Source organism: Elephantulus edwardii, unplaced genomic scaffold, assembly GCF_000299155.1.
Source record: "Elephantulus edwardii isolate Elephantulus edwardi_28Jun2011 unplaced genomic scaffold, EleEdw1.0 scaffold00219, whole genome shotgun sequence".
Classification (NCBI taxonomy): Eukaryota; Metazoa; Chordata; class Mammalia; order Macroscelidea; family Macroscelididae; genus Elephantulus; species Elephantulus edwardii.
The window spans coordinates 570,971-589,653 of NW_006399969.1; the positions used below are offsets into that span (position 1 = coordinate 570,971).

Below are 18,683 nucleotides of genomic sequence, written 5' to 3' on the forward strand. Positions count from 1 at the left end.
TGGCAAATTTAACTATGATATGTCTTGATGTTTTTCTTTTTGGGTCTAGTGTATATGGTGTTCGCTGAGCTTCTTGTATATATATTCTCTCATTCTTCATTATGCCTGGAAAGTTTTCCTCTAGTAATTCTTCCACAACTTTTTCAGTACCTTTACTTGCTTCTTCCTTTTCTGGGATTCCAATGATGCACATGTTATTTCTCTTGATGGTGTTCCCATCTTAGGTTTTCTTCTTTTTCCTTCCTTTTTGAGTCTTTTTTTGCTCTAGCAAATCCGTGGTGACAATTTTGTCTTCAATTTCTTGGTTCTTTATTCCATCTCTTCAACTCTGTTCACGTGCCCCTCTATCATGTTGACAGCATCTGAAACATTGGACCTCATATTTTGGATAGTGGTTTCTTGTTTTTCCAGTGCCGCGAATGCCTCGTTTGTTTTCTCTACATTGTTCTGGACTTTTTTTTTTTTAGTTCCTCCTGTTTTTTGTTTGTAGTATCCTGTAATTCTTCAAGTTTGTCTTTCATCCATTGAAAATATTTAATCATTGCTCTTTTAAATTTTGTGTCAGAAAGTTCCATCAGACTTTCTGGCTTCAGGAAATCCATTGATACTGTGTCACCCTTTGGGGGTGATATCTTACTTTGTGCTTGTGTATTGTGTGGGACAGCTGCTTTCTTCGAGACAGTGATATGTTCTCGATGAAGATAATGCTCTTGAGATCAGTTGGGTAGCTATTCCACTTGTGCTTTTCTCTGAATGTCTGACTCCAGGGAAATGTCAGTTCAGAGCCTGTGAGAGCAGCTTCTGGTAGGTAAGATAGGTCAAGGTGCTCCGGATTAAAGGCAGGTTGATTAACCAGCTGTGTAGACACAGGTGTGGAGCCAAATAGGGAAGGGCATGCATGTGGTTGCGGCAATCACAAGGGCAGGTCAACCACTTGGAGGACCTCACTCAGGCCTCAGTTGTCTGGGTGTGCTTACAACTGGGGTCCCTATTCAAATTCCAGCTGTCCGTCTCCCACCCAGTGGTTTTCATTCACTGGTCCCTGTCCAGTTGTGCTCACGCAGTTGCCTTTGCACCGTGGCCCCTGCCCAAGAAGGCTCCTGGGTCAGGGGGACTCAACAAGACAAAGTCAAATTTCCACCAACCCACTCGCCTCTGGCTGGTCTGCAGTGTCCACAAAAGTTCTGCCAAATTATCACTGGCCCGCTCTTTCCTGGGCAGTTGGCGTGCCCTGAGAGAGCTCAGCCCAATTCCCACCAGGGGGCTCAACCTTGGGAACTCTCCCAGACAATAGGCGTTGCCCAGGAAAACCCAATTAGGATCCTACCAGCCTTTCTTGTGGCAGATCAGTCCCACAGCAGCTTGATTGGTGCCTTCAGATGATAGCTGTCTCCATGGTGTGCCTTTGTGTGCTGACTCAGAATCGTATTGTCCACGGCTGTTGTTGTGTTGCGTGAAGGAGTCTCTAGTGGCCCTGTCTCTGTTAGACCAGGAAGCGCAGCCTTAGGTTTTGTTCCACATTTTCTTCAGCCGTCATCCACTGTGATCTCTCTAAGAGAGGTGAGCATAATGTCCTCCAGGGTCACTCAGTTTGCATAATATTTCATGAGTTCTTTGTTTTTCCAATGTAGCATAGTATTTATTCTGTTGTGTGAATATGCCACAGCTTCTCTATACATTAGTTTGTTGATCAGACATTATGCTGAGTGAAATATCTCAGTCACAAAAGGACAAATACTGCAGTGCCACTGTTGTTAGACAGGACTGACATTGAGGTTGAGAGAAACCTAGGAAAAGAGGGGATAAATAATGGCTTATAGCTGATTCTCCTTTGGTTTTCTAAGGCTGTCAATGACACTGGAGAAGTCTTCCCACCTTTTGCCCTCAGTGCCACTGGTGGATTTGAACTGCCAAAGAGTTAGCACAGTTCTTTACAGATTAGAGTTCCCCTGTGGATGTTGTTAGGCCCACCAGGTCTACTATACCTCAGGGCAACTCTGAGCAACAGATCTCTGAACTTGGCCTTAACCTGCACTATCTTCACGGATTTCCATCATGGTTATACACGTTGTTACAGTCATTGGGTCTGCCCATCTTACTGAAGGTCTCCTCTCTTCACCTTTCCCAGCATGATGTCCTTTTCCAAGGACTGGCCCCTCCTGGCCACATGACCGAAGTGTATGAGACACCTTGCCTCTAAGGAGCACGCTGGTTGCCCTTCCTTGAAGGCAGATTTGTTTGCTCTTTTGGCAGTCCCTGATCTGTTCAGTACTCTTCTCCTACACCATGATTCAATAACCCAAGCTGCCTTTGGGCTTTCTTATCCATTGTCGAATTTTCAGATGCATAGGAAGCAACTGAAAATGTCATGGCTTGAATTGGGCACACCTTAGTTTAAACTGACATCCTTGCTCTTTAGTACTTTAAAGAGGTCCTTGGCAGCAGATTTCCCATTCAGCAATTCTTGATGACTGCTACCATGAGTGTGGCTTATAGATGAAGTGAAAGTGAAATTGTTGATAACTTCCGTCTTTATCTATCATGATATGGCCTAGTGGTGAAGATTTTTGTCTTTTTGCCATTGAGGTGTAATTCATGTTGAAGGCTGTAACCTTTAGTCTTCTTCACATTCTGCAGGTAAGGCAACAAATGGCATCCTCTAATTTCCATTCACAAGGAGAGTCCCTTCATTCTCTCATTAGACTGAGAATAATTCTAGAGGCTGATTTTATATATGTTCTCTTAATTATGTTGAGAAATTTTTCCCTTCTGTTCCTATATTGGTGAATATTTTTATCAGGAAAAGATGTTGGCTTTTGCCAAATGTCTCTTCAGTATCAGTTGAAATGATCATAGATTCTTTGTGTATATGTGGTGGATTACACTGCTTGTTTTCTCATGTTGCTCACCTGGTTTGAATCTCACTTGATTGGAGGCAGTTCGTACTAACCCAGAAGTGATCTGCATCATGGGTCACGGTTACGGATGACCCCTCTGTCTAGAGTTTGGCTGCAGGCTAGGCCGTTAGGTCAGGCCCTGCACACTCCATTGGCACCAGGAGGTGGTGAGTGTATGAGACTACATGTTTCAGAATCAGATACACAGTGGCACAGAGCTGGTCCTGGGTGAAAATGGGACTGAGGTCAAGGGGTGGTGCTTCTAGCCACATGGTAGGTGAGCAAGGGACACAGTCACTCTTCTGAGCTTGAGAAGGTATGGGGAACAGGGATAGTACTTTTCCTTTCAGCCAGCCACTGTGTGGGTGCTGTTGCCATCCTGTGTTCCTATGCTGGTCATAGAGCTCCGAATGACTGCTTTGTGTCTGGCCTGTTTCTATTTCTCCCTCTGTCTCCTGAACATTTTCATTAGTTTCTTCCTTGAATCTGTATCTTAACTACTCCTTTATCATTTCCTTTGAAACTTGAGCTTTGGGGATAATCATCCTCTTTCTTTTGTCTTGGTTATAAAGATTTAGGCTGTCGTCTGCCTAGTCTACTATCTTGCCAGAAAGCTCCTTTTATTTATATTTTGGGAATACTCCATGTGACTATAAAGCAAATAAAGAACAGTGAACAGATAAAATACTACTTATAAAATGTTGAGCTACTACTTATAGAATAGGGGATATTTGAATAGTATAATCATTTCAGGGATTTAAAAGGGAGTAAATAAGTAAGAGATTGGAAACTGTAGCCAAGGAGGAAACATACTCCTTAATGCATATAACCTACTTAGGTTCATGAGTTAATTAAGGGATTTACAAGCTTAAATGTAGCTGAAACTAGATTTTTGTTTTAGTCAATATTAGAGGTATTAGGAGAACTTCTTATTGACATGTTTTTAGGTAGATTATAAATTAAGTGATATTATTAGCACTTTAAGTATTTTTGAGAAAACTTTTATGATGCTAATGTTTGAGACAGTATTGACTGATGTTGTGTGCTGTCGAGTCACCTGCGACCCACAGTGACCCTATATACAGCAGCTCTGAACCCTGCCCTCTCCTGAGCCAATCTCACTAATTCTGACATACCAATCCCCCCATTACCCCAATAACTGTCAGTCCATCTCATCTGGGGTCTTCCTTTCCTGTCCATCCACCCTTCCGAGCATGATATCCTCCTCCAAGAACTGGTCTCTCCTGGCCACTTGCCCAAGTTTTCTAGCCTCTAAGAAGAGACTTGGTTTCACCCTCTCCAAGATAGACCAATTTGTTTTCTTGGTGGTCTATGATATGTTTAAGACTCTTCTTCAGCACCACAATTGGAAGGCATCAATTCTTCCTCTGTCTCCTTAGTCATAGTCCAGCTCTATAATGCTCTCTGATTTAATAATAATAATTAATAATAATAATGCTGAAATATTTTACTATAAACAAATAGTGATAAAAGAATATTGTTGTTGTGTAGACTACTGAATACTACAGAAAAGAATACTGTAAGGAGGTACTACTGACCTATAGCTTATCCCTCAGTGGGTTTTCAGAGACAATAAATTACCCATGGAGCAGCTAGTGAATTCAAGCCACAAGGGTTAGAGTTGGCAGCACAACTTCTTACCACTGAGCTACCAGAGCTCCCTAAAACAATGTTAGCAATCAGTTACTGATTATTTGCAAGTTTGGCATTGTGCCTTGTGGTTCTTAAAACATTTTGAGAATCATTTTGAATTTCAAAATTTATGGTCACCTGGATGATAATTTTTCAAATACTTCACAGAATTTAAAAGTATAATGTAATACAGTCATTTTTTTTTGTTAATCTAAAAACTGATTTGAAAAATTAACCAGTTGTTTCTTAAGTATTTGCAGTGGAGATAATATAGAACCTTTAGATTTCATTGTCTGTCTGAAACTAGTTTTTCTTTTAGTCCTAGAGAATGGGTGTTCAGAGAGCAAAGTGAAGCAGGTGTTGCCAGAGCGTAGGCACCACCACGGACTCCTTTTTCTTTGCCTCTTTTGTTGTTATATTTTTATGGCTTCGTGTTATGTTTATGACTAGGATAAAATAAGGTCATTTATACTTGTATTGGTTGTGTTGTAAACTTATTAGTACTCATACGCTGGAATAGCATTTTTGTCTTTGTGTACAGGGTTATATGGAAAGAATTAAGCCAATGGTGAGAGATGGTGTTTACTTTCTATATGAGGCCCTGCATGGACCGCCAAAGAAAATCTTGGTAGAAGGTGCAAATGCAGCTCTGCTGGATATTGATTTTGGTAAGTGAGGTGTGGTTCATGGGGCACTTGACTCAAAGACTTGAGATACAGAGAATTCATGTTAGTTCTTCACCGGATATTCAGGAATGATAGGGTTATCTTCTGCCAATATGTTGTACTTGGGTTTTTTTTGTTTTGTTTTTGTACATTTTTAAAAAATTTATTATTAATTTCAATGAACGCTTACAGAGACTTTGGATTTCCATTCATTCATTGTTGCACTTTTCTCCCCTCCCAACCCTCCCCCCTAGTACACTACCCTCTTGTAAAAGTAAAGGCAAAATTCTTTCATTATTTTACAAGCCCTCCCCCCAGGTCCACTTCACTATGCAGCCTTCGCTCTGGACTCCTGTCATGACAAAAATACCTAATAATTTTCCCTCTTAAACAGTTTTCTCCCTCATCTATTTCAATGCAGTATACATTATTGAACCCATCCTTCTCAGTCTCCTCCCAACCCCGAGGTCAGTCCTCTTTTACAAATTGGCACTATGCAGTATTTGTCCTTTTTGTGAGTGAGATACTTCACTCAACATAATGTCCTCCAGGCTCACCCATTTTTTAGTTTCTTGTTTTTCAGTGCAGCATTGTATTCTATTGTGTGAATGTACCACAGCTTCTCTAGCCATTTGTTTGTCGATGGGCACTTAGGTTGTTTCCAAATCCTTGCTATTGTGAACAAAGCTATGATAAACATGGGTGTGCGTATATCTGCTTGGATGTCAGTTATGGTCTCTTTGGAATATATTCCCAGTAGTGGAATTGCTGGGTCGAATGATATCTCTATTTGCAACTTTTTGAGAAAGTGTCATACCGCCTTCCACAGTGGTTACACTCCCACCAGTAGTGAATAAGGGTTCCAGTTTCTCCACAACCTCGCCAGCATTTGTTGCTTGCTGTTCTGTTAAATTTTGCAGTTCTGACTGGGGTGAGATGATATCTCATAGTTGTTTTGATGCCAGTCTGTTTTAAAAGGAATATTTATTAATAAAGTTTTGCTAATTGCTTAAATAATCAATATATGAGTTCCAGTGAGTTTGAGGCTCTGCAAATTTGTGCTTTTCCATCACACTGTACCCTTGTCCTTACCCCCGTTCCCACACTCCTGGCCCCCAGAACTGTAAGACATATGGAAGGGTGACAGAAGTGTCTAATTAGTAGCTTGTGGTGTTAGTCCATTCTGACTGATAAACATATTAAAACCTTGGTTGGTGTGAAGGGATCCTTGTAGGGACATATAACCGCTATTTAACCCCTGTAATGTCTGAGATGTTTCCTTGGAAAGAAACCAAAGAGTGCAGAAATGTTAAATATCACTATTTTTTAATAATTTAAATACCTAGATTATCATTCTATATAAAGAACAATAATTTCAGCACTGCCTTACTTATTGGCAGTTAAGAAACTGATGTATACAGCAAAACTGGTAATTGTGCATTCACGCTAGGAACTTCTTCAGTATATACACTTTGGGTACAGTTTTAAGCATCTCTGTTTTTATCTATCTATGGACAAAAAGAATTTAAACTTGGGATTTTGAGAGTGGTTACAGTTATACTTAAATGTACTATATATCTCCAATATACTTAGATGTAAAAATTGAGTAGTAATTTTATTTAATGTAATAATAATAATATATGTGTGTTTATATTATAATACTTATTTCTGGGTTGTGTTGTTGTTTTTTAGGGACTTACCCCTTTGTAACCTCTTCGAATTGCACTGTTGGAGGCGTCTGCACTGGTTTGGGGATGCCCCCTCAAAATGTGGGGGAGGTGTACGGCGTTGTGAAAGCGTACACCACTCGGGTTGGCATCGGTGCCTTTCCTACAGAACAAGACAACGTGAGCTAGTTGCTTAGTCACTAATTCCAAAAGGAGGGGAGGGGTTGGTGTTGGGCTTTTAAAAGGAATTCTTGTTTCTTGAACCCCTCAGTCTCCATTCACTAGCTTAATCAGAGCAACATTTAAAAAAATAATATAACAGAGCCAAATTAGAAAAGGCGTTAAAATAATAGCCTTCACAGGAATGGTGCAAGTTAGGGAGTAAATAAATCATAGCTGGGGAAAATTAGATCCTAGGAAATGATTGTAGTTTTTTAGTTGCTTGAACATTGCTTTCAACCCTAATTCTGTTCAACAGAGCATTAGAATGTGATACCCCAAACAAAACCTGTTTCCACTGAGTCTGACTCTTACGTCATGGGACAGTTGTCTTAAGGAATAGATCAGAGCTCCATTCTTTATGGAAGCAGATGGCCAAGCCTTTCTTCCGTGGTGTCACTGGGTGGCTTCAAACTGCCAATCTTTTGATTAATAAAATCCAAAACCAAACCCTCTCTTTTGAGTTATTTCCTGCTTGTGGTGACCATCAGGTTTTTGAGGCTGAAAATCTTTACTAGATGACACAACCTTTTCCCTAAAGATGGAATACACCCACTTTGTATCCCCTTTTAAAAAATCTTTATTAGGCATGACTTTACCTTATAGCTTTCAGACAAGAAAACCAGAGCTATTGCCATAATTCCTTTAACTTGCCTATTTTAATAAATACTTCTTAACTCCTTAATTTTTAATATGAAGAATTTGGTTAGTCATTAAAATTCTCAGAAATTTATTTCTGTGGCACAGGAAAAGTATTTGATAAAAGTGTAAAGTAGATGTTTTCCAGTCATGTCTTCTCCAGATCAAACCCATCTGCTACACGGAATTGTATTTGCCTTATACTCAAGTCATGTATGTGTGGATTTCCCAAGGTTTGTCACTAGGAGGCTGTTGGCGCTATCGGGTCGGTTCTGGTGCTCAGCTGCCCTATAGATGAGAGAAAAATTGCCCCAGAGGATTTCCTGGGAAGTAACTGTGGGCAGAAGGTTATCAATATTTGCCCCACAGAGGGGCTTGAAGGCTTAGACCTCTGACCTTCTTGATTAGAAGCTTAGTGTTTAACTTCTGTAACTACCAGAACTCCTTAAAGAGGCTTTTTCTTGTGATCTTTCATATAATCTCACTTTTTAGCACTGGTATTCTAATCCTTAATCTGGGTTTCTGTTCTCTAGGAGATTGGGGAATTACTGCAAACAAGAGGTAGAGAGTTTGGTGCAACCACTGGAAGGAAAAGAAGATGTGGCTGGTTGGACCTCGTTTTGCTCAAATATGCTCACATGATTAATGGGTTTACTGCGTGAGTATCCTCTAGAAACATAACGGAATAGTTCATGACAGTTTTCATTTTGAAACAGATCACTTTTCAGCTTGAGCTGAAGCTAAAGGTCCAGATGGAAGTGAACCAAGCTACAGAGGAGGGGAGGATACACAGCGAGAGGAGCCCGAGTTACTTTCCTCACCATCAGAGAGACCAGAAAGGGAATCTGGAAGATGATGTGCATCGTGGTTCTGAGCACAGACTCAGAGCCTTGAACCCTCAATTCAAAGTTTAAGTCCATTGTATTTGCTGCTTATAGCAAGTTAGTCTTTATGCTCTGTCATCTGTAAAATTGAGATAGCTTTATTTGCAAGAGAAGACTTCTGAAATTTTGTGAGAAAGGTAGTAAAAACATAGCACATTTAAAATGTTAGTAAAAGGTATTACTGTAAACATGTAAATATATTCATGTCTACATTAGTTAGGTTTACTATCTTTTAGCAAGCAGTGAGATTACAGGATAAAAAGTTAATTTGTGGCAGAATTCTCAAGCACAGTGTTTCATCTAATTTCTACAGATTTTTCCATTAAAACCCTGTTTTCCAGTCAGTTTGTGTGGAGATTTTGAAGTCTCAAGAAGAATCCTTTGGTGTGGTTTCCTCACTTCCTTTGACAGTTTCTGTTGAAAAAGGTGGAAGTGTTGTTAACCAGAGTGAAGAAGAGGGTGAACGGCATGTTTGCTTGCAAATGTACATAGATCTAGTGAACGTGCGTGCTCATCCTCGTTAAACGGGGTGGTTTCACACCCGCCCGTGCAGTGAATGCATTCTTAACTCCAGGCAGCCCTCCCCTCCCAAGTGATCCAGCCCAAGAAAGCTAAGCAGGAGTGTGTGCCTTGATCTGTGAGCATCTGTTACCAATACTAGGAAAGTGACTTGTTAGCAGTCTCTCACTCCTTTTTTTAAATACTGTAAAGAATACACATTGTTACATTGTCCACTAGTGGTTTATTGTGTAGCATGAATGCTAATCTGTTTTCAGAGCTGCTTTGGAACTTTGAGCTTCCTATGCATTTTCCTTTAACCCCTCATCATATTAGATGTTAAATACTTAATGAATTTGCTATTTTAACACTGCCCTTTCTTCCAAAATTAGGTTGGCACTTACCAAATTGGATATTTTGGACATGTTTACAGAGATCAAAGTTGGAGTTGCTTACAAGTTAGATGGTGAAATCATACCTCATTTCCCAGGTATTCTTCCTTTGGGTGTTCGTACAGAATATAGAAAGTGAATATGTTAGACCAGTTCTGTAATACACTTTTTTATAATTTATGGCTTATGGGCAAAGACTTGCTCAACCCTTACAAATAATGCAAGTTTATTTACTTATTCTTAGCATTTGGTTTCATAGCTGCTTTTTCATTTGGTGCGTGTGCTCCAACTCAAGACAGGAGAGAACTGTGGCCCCTTGGAGCCTTGCTCTGCCATCCTAAAGCTTCTTCTCTTCCTGTGTTTCTCCATCCCTTCCTTCCTCAGGGAGGGAGGGACAGGAGACAAGGAGGCCAGGTGGGAGGGGGGAGCAGGCTCTTAACACATCAGCTTTTCTTCAAGACATAAACTGTTTTCTTGGAAGATTTGTGTTTAGTAAACCAATACAAAGAAACATCCTAGTTAATATATGAGAGGGTGTGGTCATGTGATTTCTTAAAAATTACACATGGGGGTTTTTCCTATACAAAAAATGCTATCTATTGACATGGTAGAAATATCCCCATTTATTTGAAAACTTAGTCCAGTATGTTGTTTCTTGATTATATTAATCCTGTGGCCAAAACTATTTCAAGAGATATAAACACAAGTACCAGAGACAGTAATTAATCAAACATAATGACTGGACCTAAAATCAAGCCGTGCCTTTGAGAACATTGAAGCAAATACCTTTAAACTGAAATGTTAAAGCCTAGAAAAAATGCTCACATTTTAATTAGCTGTTTTAAATCAGGTTTCCCTTGAAACAGACTCTAAGGGATATTTGCATTCAGGGAGTTTATTGGGGAATTCTCAGGAACCTAGGAGGAGGAGGAGGAATTATCGAGGGGTAGCCAGTCCCACGGGATTAGGAGACCTTGAATGATCCTTGATGGTTACCTTTACTTGAGGCAAGGAGCCAGGACTTTGTTGCTTCCCATTAGCCTACATGAGGCCTCTCCCTTGCCCTTTGACCAGGAGCACTTTGTGGAGAGGGATTGAGTTGCGTGTCAACATGAGGTGTTCTTTGCATGTGTGCAGCTTGGGAATGAGGGTTTCTGTGACACCTGGCATTGAATTGTGGGTCCTTGGGCTTCCCTGAAGCCGGTTACTGTCACCCAGGCCGCTGCTCTCGGCATCCTGAGCTGAGGCCAGGAAGTTGTCCCCAGGCCAAGAGAGTAGAGTCATTTCAGTACTCTTGAGTTTCCTCTCTCAAGAAGTGCAGTTTTGTGCTCACTCATGTGTCCTTTGTCCATACCTATTCAATCTGTACGCTGGACAAATCATTCGAAAAGCTGGACTCTTATGAAGAGAAATGTGGTATTACTGTTTGAAGAAGACTCCCCAACAAACTGCATTCATACACGTAACACAGACTTGTTTGCTGAAAGTGAGGAGGACTTGAAAGCTTGGTAAAGATGATGAAGGACTACAGCCTTCAATATGAATTACTTTTGAACATCAAAACAGTCACCACTGGGCCCCAATGGGGCAACGTCATGATAGATGGAAAAATTCAAATTGTCAACTTGATCTCACTTGAATTCACAATCCACACCATTGGCACCAACAGTCAAGAAATCAAAAGGCACTTTTCCTTTGAAAAGTCAGCACTTCTGCTCAGGTTGCATTTCCTGGAAATTGGCTCAGATAAGGGGATTTGTTTGTGAGTACCTGAGGTTCGTCCTAAAGAGGCTGAAACCAGGCTGCTCCTTGGGGGCAAGGATTCTGAAGCTTCATCTGACATACTTTGGGTATGTTCATGCGAGGAGGGTGGAGGGACAGTGCAGGAGAGGAAGACCCTCAATGAGATGGATTGATTCAGTGACTGGGGTAATGTGGGTAGGTGTGTCAGAGACAGTAAGATTGGCCAGGGATAGAGCAGGGTTTAGGGCTGTTGTACATAGGGTCAATATGAGTCACAAGCAACAATGGCACATAACAACCTTGAGCAAGGTTTTTGAGGGAGTGAGAGAAGCAGAATGAGGAAGAAGCTGAGCTATAGAGTTACAAGTTAGAGTTTAAAAGCCTTTACAGAGTTAAAAGCCTTTAATTTATCCCAAGGTTTGTTCAGGAAGCCAAATGGCCCCACAGACTTTCCCTAGTCCTTCTTTGTATCCCCACATAGACACTGGTTGTGGGGAGTCCCTGGGAGAAGGGACAAGCAATTCCAGGGAAGCTTCTGGAGTGTGAGTGGTGAGCTGGCAACTGAGGATTGAATATATTGAATTCTGGAGAAGGTAACCTGGGATGATGTGCCCACTGTCCTGGCTCTGATCAAAAGAACTGTTATTACTTAGGGTTTTAATTTTATGTTGGGTGAAATGGTGAGGTGGAATAATGAAAAATTCTGGCTATGACTTTTTGCACAAAAATAATAAGATTGCCTAGATTAACAACATAAGTGTGTGAGCCTTTCTGTGAGGTTGTTAACATGTTGTTGTGTGCCATCAAGTGAGAACTGACCCATTAGGTGACCCTCCACTGGGTTTTCAGAGGCATAAATCGCACACAAGATATTGTGCATCTTTCATCTACAGAGCAGCGGTGGCTTTAAACAACCTGCCTTAGGATTGGCAACATAATTTCTTACCACTAAGTTACCGGAACTCCTTTAATACCATAATAGAGTTCCCCAAGCCTCAGTTTGGAGCTCCAGTGGCGAGAAGCTTAGCTACAATCCTGAAAGCACACAGTTCAAATCTATCAGCTGCTCCATGGAAGAAGGATGAGCATTCTCCTTTTGTGGGTCTAACTGCCTCTGAAAACCCACTGGAGGGCCAGCAATAGGTGGGTTCCAACTTGATGGTAAACAAGCCACCCCAGGTTAAAATTCTCCAAATACTGAAAGTCTCATGTTTTGCAAAACTCATTTAAAAGCAAAACCCACCTAATGAATGGAATTCCAAAATCTCTGTAGATGTTCATTGAAATGAAAAATAAACAAACTAAATTAATAAAAAAAATGCTATTTAGAATTTCATGATCTTTATCTAATTAATGTTTTTCTTGGTACTGTTGTATATAGTATTACATATACCCATACATGAGAAAACAAAACTTGTTTGAAATGAAAAATAAACAAACTAAATTAATAAAAAAAATGCTATTTAGAATTTCACGATCTTTATCTAATTAATGTTTTTCTTGGGACTGTTGTATATGGTATTACATATACCCATACATGAGAAAACAAAACTTGTTTGACAGTGAGCATTGTACACCATTAACAAGTATACTCTAACTTTTAGCAAACCAGGAAGTCTTAAATAAAATTGAAGTTCAATATAAGACTCTCCCAGGATGGAACACAGATATATCAAATGCACGAACATTTAAGGACCTACCTGTCAATGCGCAAAATTATGTTCGATTTATTGAAGATGAGCTTCAAATTCCAGGTAAATAGAAATATTTATTTAAGCAGTTCTCCTTGTGCCTGTTTTGACCCTTTCATTCTGGTAAGTCTGTCTCTAGCTCTGTGACATTTATACTCATTTCTTTTGCTTTATAACTACAAACCCTTTTGTATCTTCACCATCACCAAAAATGGTTTGTGGGTTTCTGAATATTTTCCCCCCTTTGAGACTGAATTGTCCTTGAAAATGGGGGAGATTTTCTTGATTAGATATTGGGAGATAATAGGTACTGAATATAAGACATCTTATTTTTTTAAAAAAGGTAAGAAAATAATTAATGGGTACAAATACCAGGAACAACGATTTTTAAAATTACTGCTTAACTTGGGAGGGACCAGAGAGCATTATGTTGTGTGAACTAACTCAGTCTCATAAGGATAAATACTGCACAAGACCATTGTTGTAAAAACAGGATAACTAGTAACGTGTATGGGTATCCAAGGGGGGAAGGGTGGGAACAGGGTTGAGGATGGGCAAGGGAGAAATTATATAGGGTCACATAATTTGGTGAGTGGAAGGAAGGGGTAAAGAAAATGGGAAAGATCTGGCAGGGATCTGGAAAGACGGTAATGGTGGGCATAGTTCAATATTGACTGATTTCATAAAATCTAATGAATGAGAATGATTATATGAAGGATAGTGTAAAACACAATATATATGAACTTTGTATGTAAACCAATGTAAAGTTTTTTTTAAAAGATACATTTAAAAGATACTTATTTTTTTTTAAAAAAGGAAAATACCAATTATCAGCTGGCTACGAATAACCAAGTTCTGGCTGTAACTGGCTGTGTAACGTCATTCTCCCACCAGACAGCATCTCTTTCCTTTCCATGATGAACAAGAGGTCTGCTGGTTGGTGGACGCTGTCCTCCACTGTCTCATTATATACTTTAATTTTTGTTTGGTCATTTATTTAAAACATGTACCTTGTGGGGTTTTTTGTTTGTTTGTTTTTTGTGTTATTTTTTTTATGGTTCATTTCAAGCATGTGTCTTGTCTTTCAGGCTACTAGCTGCCTATCCCAGCTTACTTTCACATTTAGTAAGCATTGCTCTTACTCAGTGAGGGGTGGGGGGTGTGTGTTTGCTCGCTCAGCGTTATTTTATTAACTATAAATAGCAGTGAGTCTTAACAGTGACCTCTGCAAAATTTCACATAGATTTCTCTGACGGTACTCAGTGCAACCCAGTGATTGATTAGCTAAAGCCAAATGCTTTAAGTGACACAGACTCTGTGGTGGTTGGGTGTACCACCAAGTCGGAACTGACCCATAATTGACTCTCTGACTGGTTTTCACAGCATAAGTAAATCACCCAAGGCAGAATCTGTCCATCCTCCTGAGGAATAGCTGGTGGATTTGAACCACATGCCTTGGGGATTGCAGTGCAGCTTCTTGCCACTAGACTACTAGAATTCTGGTATAGTAGGGTAGTTACTATTAGACTTGTGTATGGTGGGCAGTTACTAAGGGTGTACAATTAAAGTATTGTTCCCATCTAGATATTTTTACTTTTGAGATACGGGAATTATGAGCATCCTCGTACTGGTTTCGTTATCTAGAACTTGATCAGAGTTGATTTTTGTGTGCTGTTGAGTTGGAACCAAACCATATCTGACCTTCCTGTGGGTTTTCAGAGGCTGTAAATCACACGGGAGGAAATGCCCTTTTCCCCCCTCCCTCTGGTGGATTCAAACCGACCGCTTACCTTCCTGCTGGCAACGCACCTCCTTACCATTAAGCTACCAGAGTCCCTACACACCCCAGAAACACAAACCACCCTCCTGTACCATCTTCGTAAACTTTGCCCAGTTTTGCAGCCGTTGTATCAGTCTATCTTGTTGAGATTCTTCTGCTTTTTCACTGACTCTACTTTTCCAAGTATGACTTTCCAAAGTCCTCTTTGCCAGAGACTGGTCCTTTTTGTTAACATGCCCAAAGTCTCATTGCTCTTAACTACCCTACTCATAAATTAAGATGTTATAAACGTCAGGCAGTTAAACAGCAGTGAGTCTCACAGTGACCTCTGGCTGCAAGGTAAGCACTTGGCTGCCTGCCCTTCACGGATCATGGCTCCATGTTCTGGGTAGAAATAAGCACAGACCCTTAACAGATTTAAGAAAAAGACAGCAACGGGCAGGGAGAGTGAACAGGTAAGTGAAGCCAGAAAAGTAGGGGGACTGCTTATCTCTCAAAAATTGAACATTATCAATGAACTTAACGCTGGTCTTTTTTCCCCTCCTAGTTAAATGGATTGGTGTTGGGAAATCCAGAGAATCTATGATTCAGCTCTTTTAAAGATTTCCAGTGAAATAAGATACACTCCTGAAGAGAGGGAGGAAAAAGACTCAGACACTTCACTTCTAATCTGAAAATGCAAGAATAAAGACCTTGCCGGGCACAGTAAGGCCTGCCATTGTCTCCAGTCTCGTCAATGGAAGTGGACTTCGGCATATTTCCAGGTCAGCTTCTGTTAGCTGCCGTCATCGCCGAATCATTCGTTGCTCCTGCTGCTCATGGTGCCACATTTCTTCTTAATGTTTAGTGGTAGTGAAGTCCATGCTGTTTGTAAACAGGAAGATAATTACTTTCAGTGTAGTTTTTCTTCATTCTTGGCATTGTGTTCTTAGGTTTTGCTCCCTGTTAGATTATAAGAACAATTAATGCAATTTTGCACACATACTTTTTACATTCTGATCATTCAATTTTGTCTTTGCTGTTAGGAAAAAAATGATTAATTGACAGGAGTTCTGTAAATTTATGTAACACTTTACGTTCTGTTAAAATTGTGAACTGTTTATTTTCTGCTGAGACCATTGCAAAACCGAGCTTTGTGTAGGGACAGGGGTCATTTTAAGTTCTTTAATTTGTATAGAGTACAGAACTACTTTCTCTTTGTAAATTATTTAATAAATTGTACAAAATGTTCAAAGAGAAAAGGTGTCCCCAAAACAATAATCTTAATTATTTTTTTAAACAGTCATTAGAATATCTGTTGTGATATTTGGTGGATATTTAATTTCAGACATTAACTCTGCAATGTATATCTTGCCTTTTTCTATCTTCCTTAATCTAGTGGATTTTTTTCCTCCAATATTGTGCCTGCCAGTGTGCATAACTGTTTATACCTGTCCAAATGAGCCCTTAATTGTCAGCCATGATTTTAGGCCTTTATTTCTCCTTTCTTGGTAGGAGGGGCGGGGGGAGGGAGAACATTATTTGACAGTTAGGCTTAACATATTGTGTTGTAGATTATCCTTCAATGAACTATCTTAAATGTTTAAATTAGGTGCCACTTAAATTTATTTTATTATACCATCAATAGCTGATTAAAAATAACCAAATATTTCTAGTACACTTTGTGTGTGGTGTTTTTCTTTTGCTACGAGAGGTCGTTATGGTCATACAAGTAAGGAGGAGCTTTATTTTTGCAGTGTGTGAGGATAAGGTGAGAAGATATTATAAACCATGTCTCTGCAAGAGTCTAAGTATCTCTTTTCAATGGACATATTTTAATGAGTACTTGATTCAGGAGAATGAACAATGTTGGGCTCTGCATAGAAAGTACATCTCAGATGACTTACAGACGTATCAATCAGTCATTACTTGTGGGTAAAAGTTTACTCTGAGCGAAACTAAATGGGCTTTTATGTCTCCCTACATGAATAAGACTGTTGTTGTTATACCATCAAGTTGCCTGCAACTCGTAGTGACCCTGTGAACAACAGCTCTGAACCCTGCTCAGTCCTGAGCTAACCTTATTGTCTCTGAAACACCTACCCCATTACCCAAGCCAATCCATCTCATGGAGGGTCTTCATCTCTTGTGCTGTCCCTCTACCTTATGAAGCATGATGTCCCTCCTTGCAACACACCCACAGTATTTCAGATGAAGCTTCAGAATCCTTACCTCCAAGATGCAGCCTAGTTTCACCCTCTCTAGGACGAACCTATTTGTTTTCCGATCAGTCCATGGTATATTCAGTACTTTTATTCAGCACAACAGCTCAAAGACATCAATTCTTCTTCAATCATCCCTAGTCATTGTCCAGTTTTCTGATGCATAGCAAGTAATTCCAAAGACCAAGGCCTGGAGCAGACACGCCTTAGTCTCCAGACTTAAATCATTCCTTTTCAGTACTCTGGGGATACCCCTGACAGCAGACTTTTCCAATGCAATTCATGTTTTGATAAATAAGACTTCTTGTTAGGTGCTGTTGAGTCATAGATGACTCACAGCGACCCTGTGGACAAAAGACCTGAACACTTGTAGAACTTTCATCGTTTCTCCATGTTCATAGCAGGCAAGCTATTTCAGAAATGGATGCCACTCCTGCTTCCAAGCTTGATTTAATCGGAAAGCTCCACCAAACACTGTCCTCCTTGGGTAACCATTATCACATTTTACATATCAGTGTTACAGTGTTAAGCATCACAGCAACCATGAGTTACCTCTGTACAGCAAATGGACAGACCATTGCTATACCACTTAGAATTATGTTTGACCAAAACCAAAATCCAGGTCTGAGGGCTGCAGATCTCTCTGATACACAGCAAGTAATTACAGACACCATGGCCTAGATCAGGTGCATGTTAGTCAATAGACTGATGTCTTTGCTCTTCAGTTCTCTGGAGAGGTCCCTGACAGCAGATCTTCCTAATGCAATTTGTCTTGATTTCTTGACTGCTGGTGCCAAGAGTGTTGATTGTGGAACCAAACAAGCTGAAGTTATTAACAAGCTCAATCTCTTCTCCATCTATCATGATGCAGCCAGTTGGCCCAGTGGTGAGAATCTGTTTGATTTATGTTGAGTTTTAAACATACATACATACATAAAAGTTTAATTGTAAAAATAAAGCTAATATTTATTTACTACTATAGATCTGACAGACTAGGACTTCTGAAATAGCAGGTCTCCAAAAATCCTACGTACAACAGAACACATGTAGATAACAAAAAGGGCAACTGAGGCTGAGCTTTCAGGTATGGAAATCAAAGGAAGAGGAACAGTTGTAAGCAGACACTAGTGATTGGAACATGGAATGTGAGAACCATGAATGTAGGAAAATTAGACATTGTTAAGAAAGAAATGGTACTCATATTGACATACTAGGCATTGGAGAGATGAGATGGACCGGCATAGGGCATTTTGAGTCAGAAGATCATATATTTCTCTAGAGATGAAAAGGCGAGGAAAAATGGAGTTGCTTTCATAGTTAAAAAGTGATTTCTAGATCCGTCTTGAAATACAACATTGTGAGTGACAGGATAATATCCATACACCTATAAGGAAGTCCAGTGAATACCACTGTCATTCAGATATATTTATGTACCAACAACCAGAGTCAAAGAAGAAGGAATAGATGATTTCTACCAACTTTTAAAGTCGGAGATCGAACGAACATGCAATCAAGATGCATTGATAATAATGGGTGACTGGAATGCAAAAGTTGGGAACAGAGGATGAATCAGTAGTTGGAAAACATGGACTTGGTGAGAGAAATGAAGCTGGAGATAGAATGATTGAATTTTGCACAATCAATGACCTATTCATTGCAAATACATTTTATAAGAAACATAAACGCAGGTTATACACATGGATTTCACTTGATGGTATGCATAGGAATCAGACTGATTATATCTGCAGATAAAA

The 18,683-nt window shown here is 39.9% G+C and overlaps 1 protein-coding gene across 1 annotated transcript in view; it reads left to right on the forward strand.

Moving 5' to 3' along the window:
- Positions 1–15,379, forward strand: part of LOC102862219 (adenylosuccinate synthetase isozyme 2-like) — a 32,412-nt gene extending 17,033 nt beyond the window's left edge. The window contains exons 7-12 of the mRNA XM_006898064.1: positions 5,092–5,218; positions 6,908–7,062; positions 8,274–8,398; positions 9,515–9,612; positions 12,862–13,011; positions 15,276–15,379. Of these exons, the coding sequence (XP_006898126.1) occupies positions 5,092–5,218; positions 6,908–7,062; positions 8,274–8,398; positions 9,515–9,612; positions 12,862–13,011; positions 15,276–15,328 (708 nt within the window). The 3' untranslated portion in view covers positions 15,329–15,379. The remainder of the gene's footprint in view (positions 1–5,091; positions 5,219–6,907; positions 7,063–8,273; positions 8,399–9,514; positions 9,613–12,861; positions 13,012–15,275) is intronic.
- Positions 15,380–18,683: the final 3,304 nt, after the last annotated feature.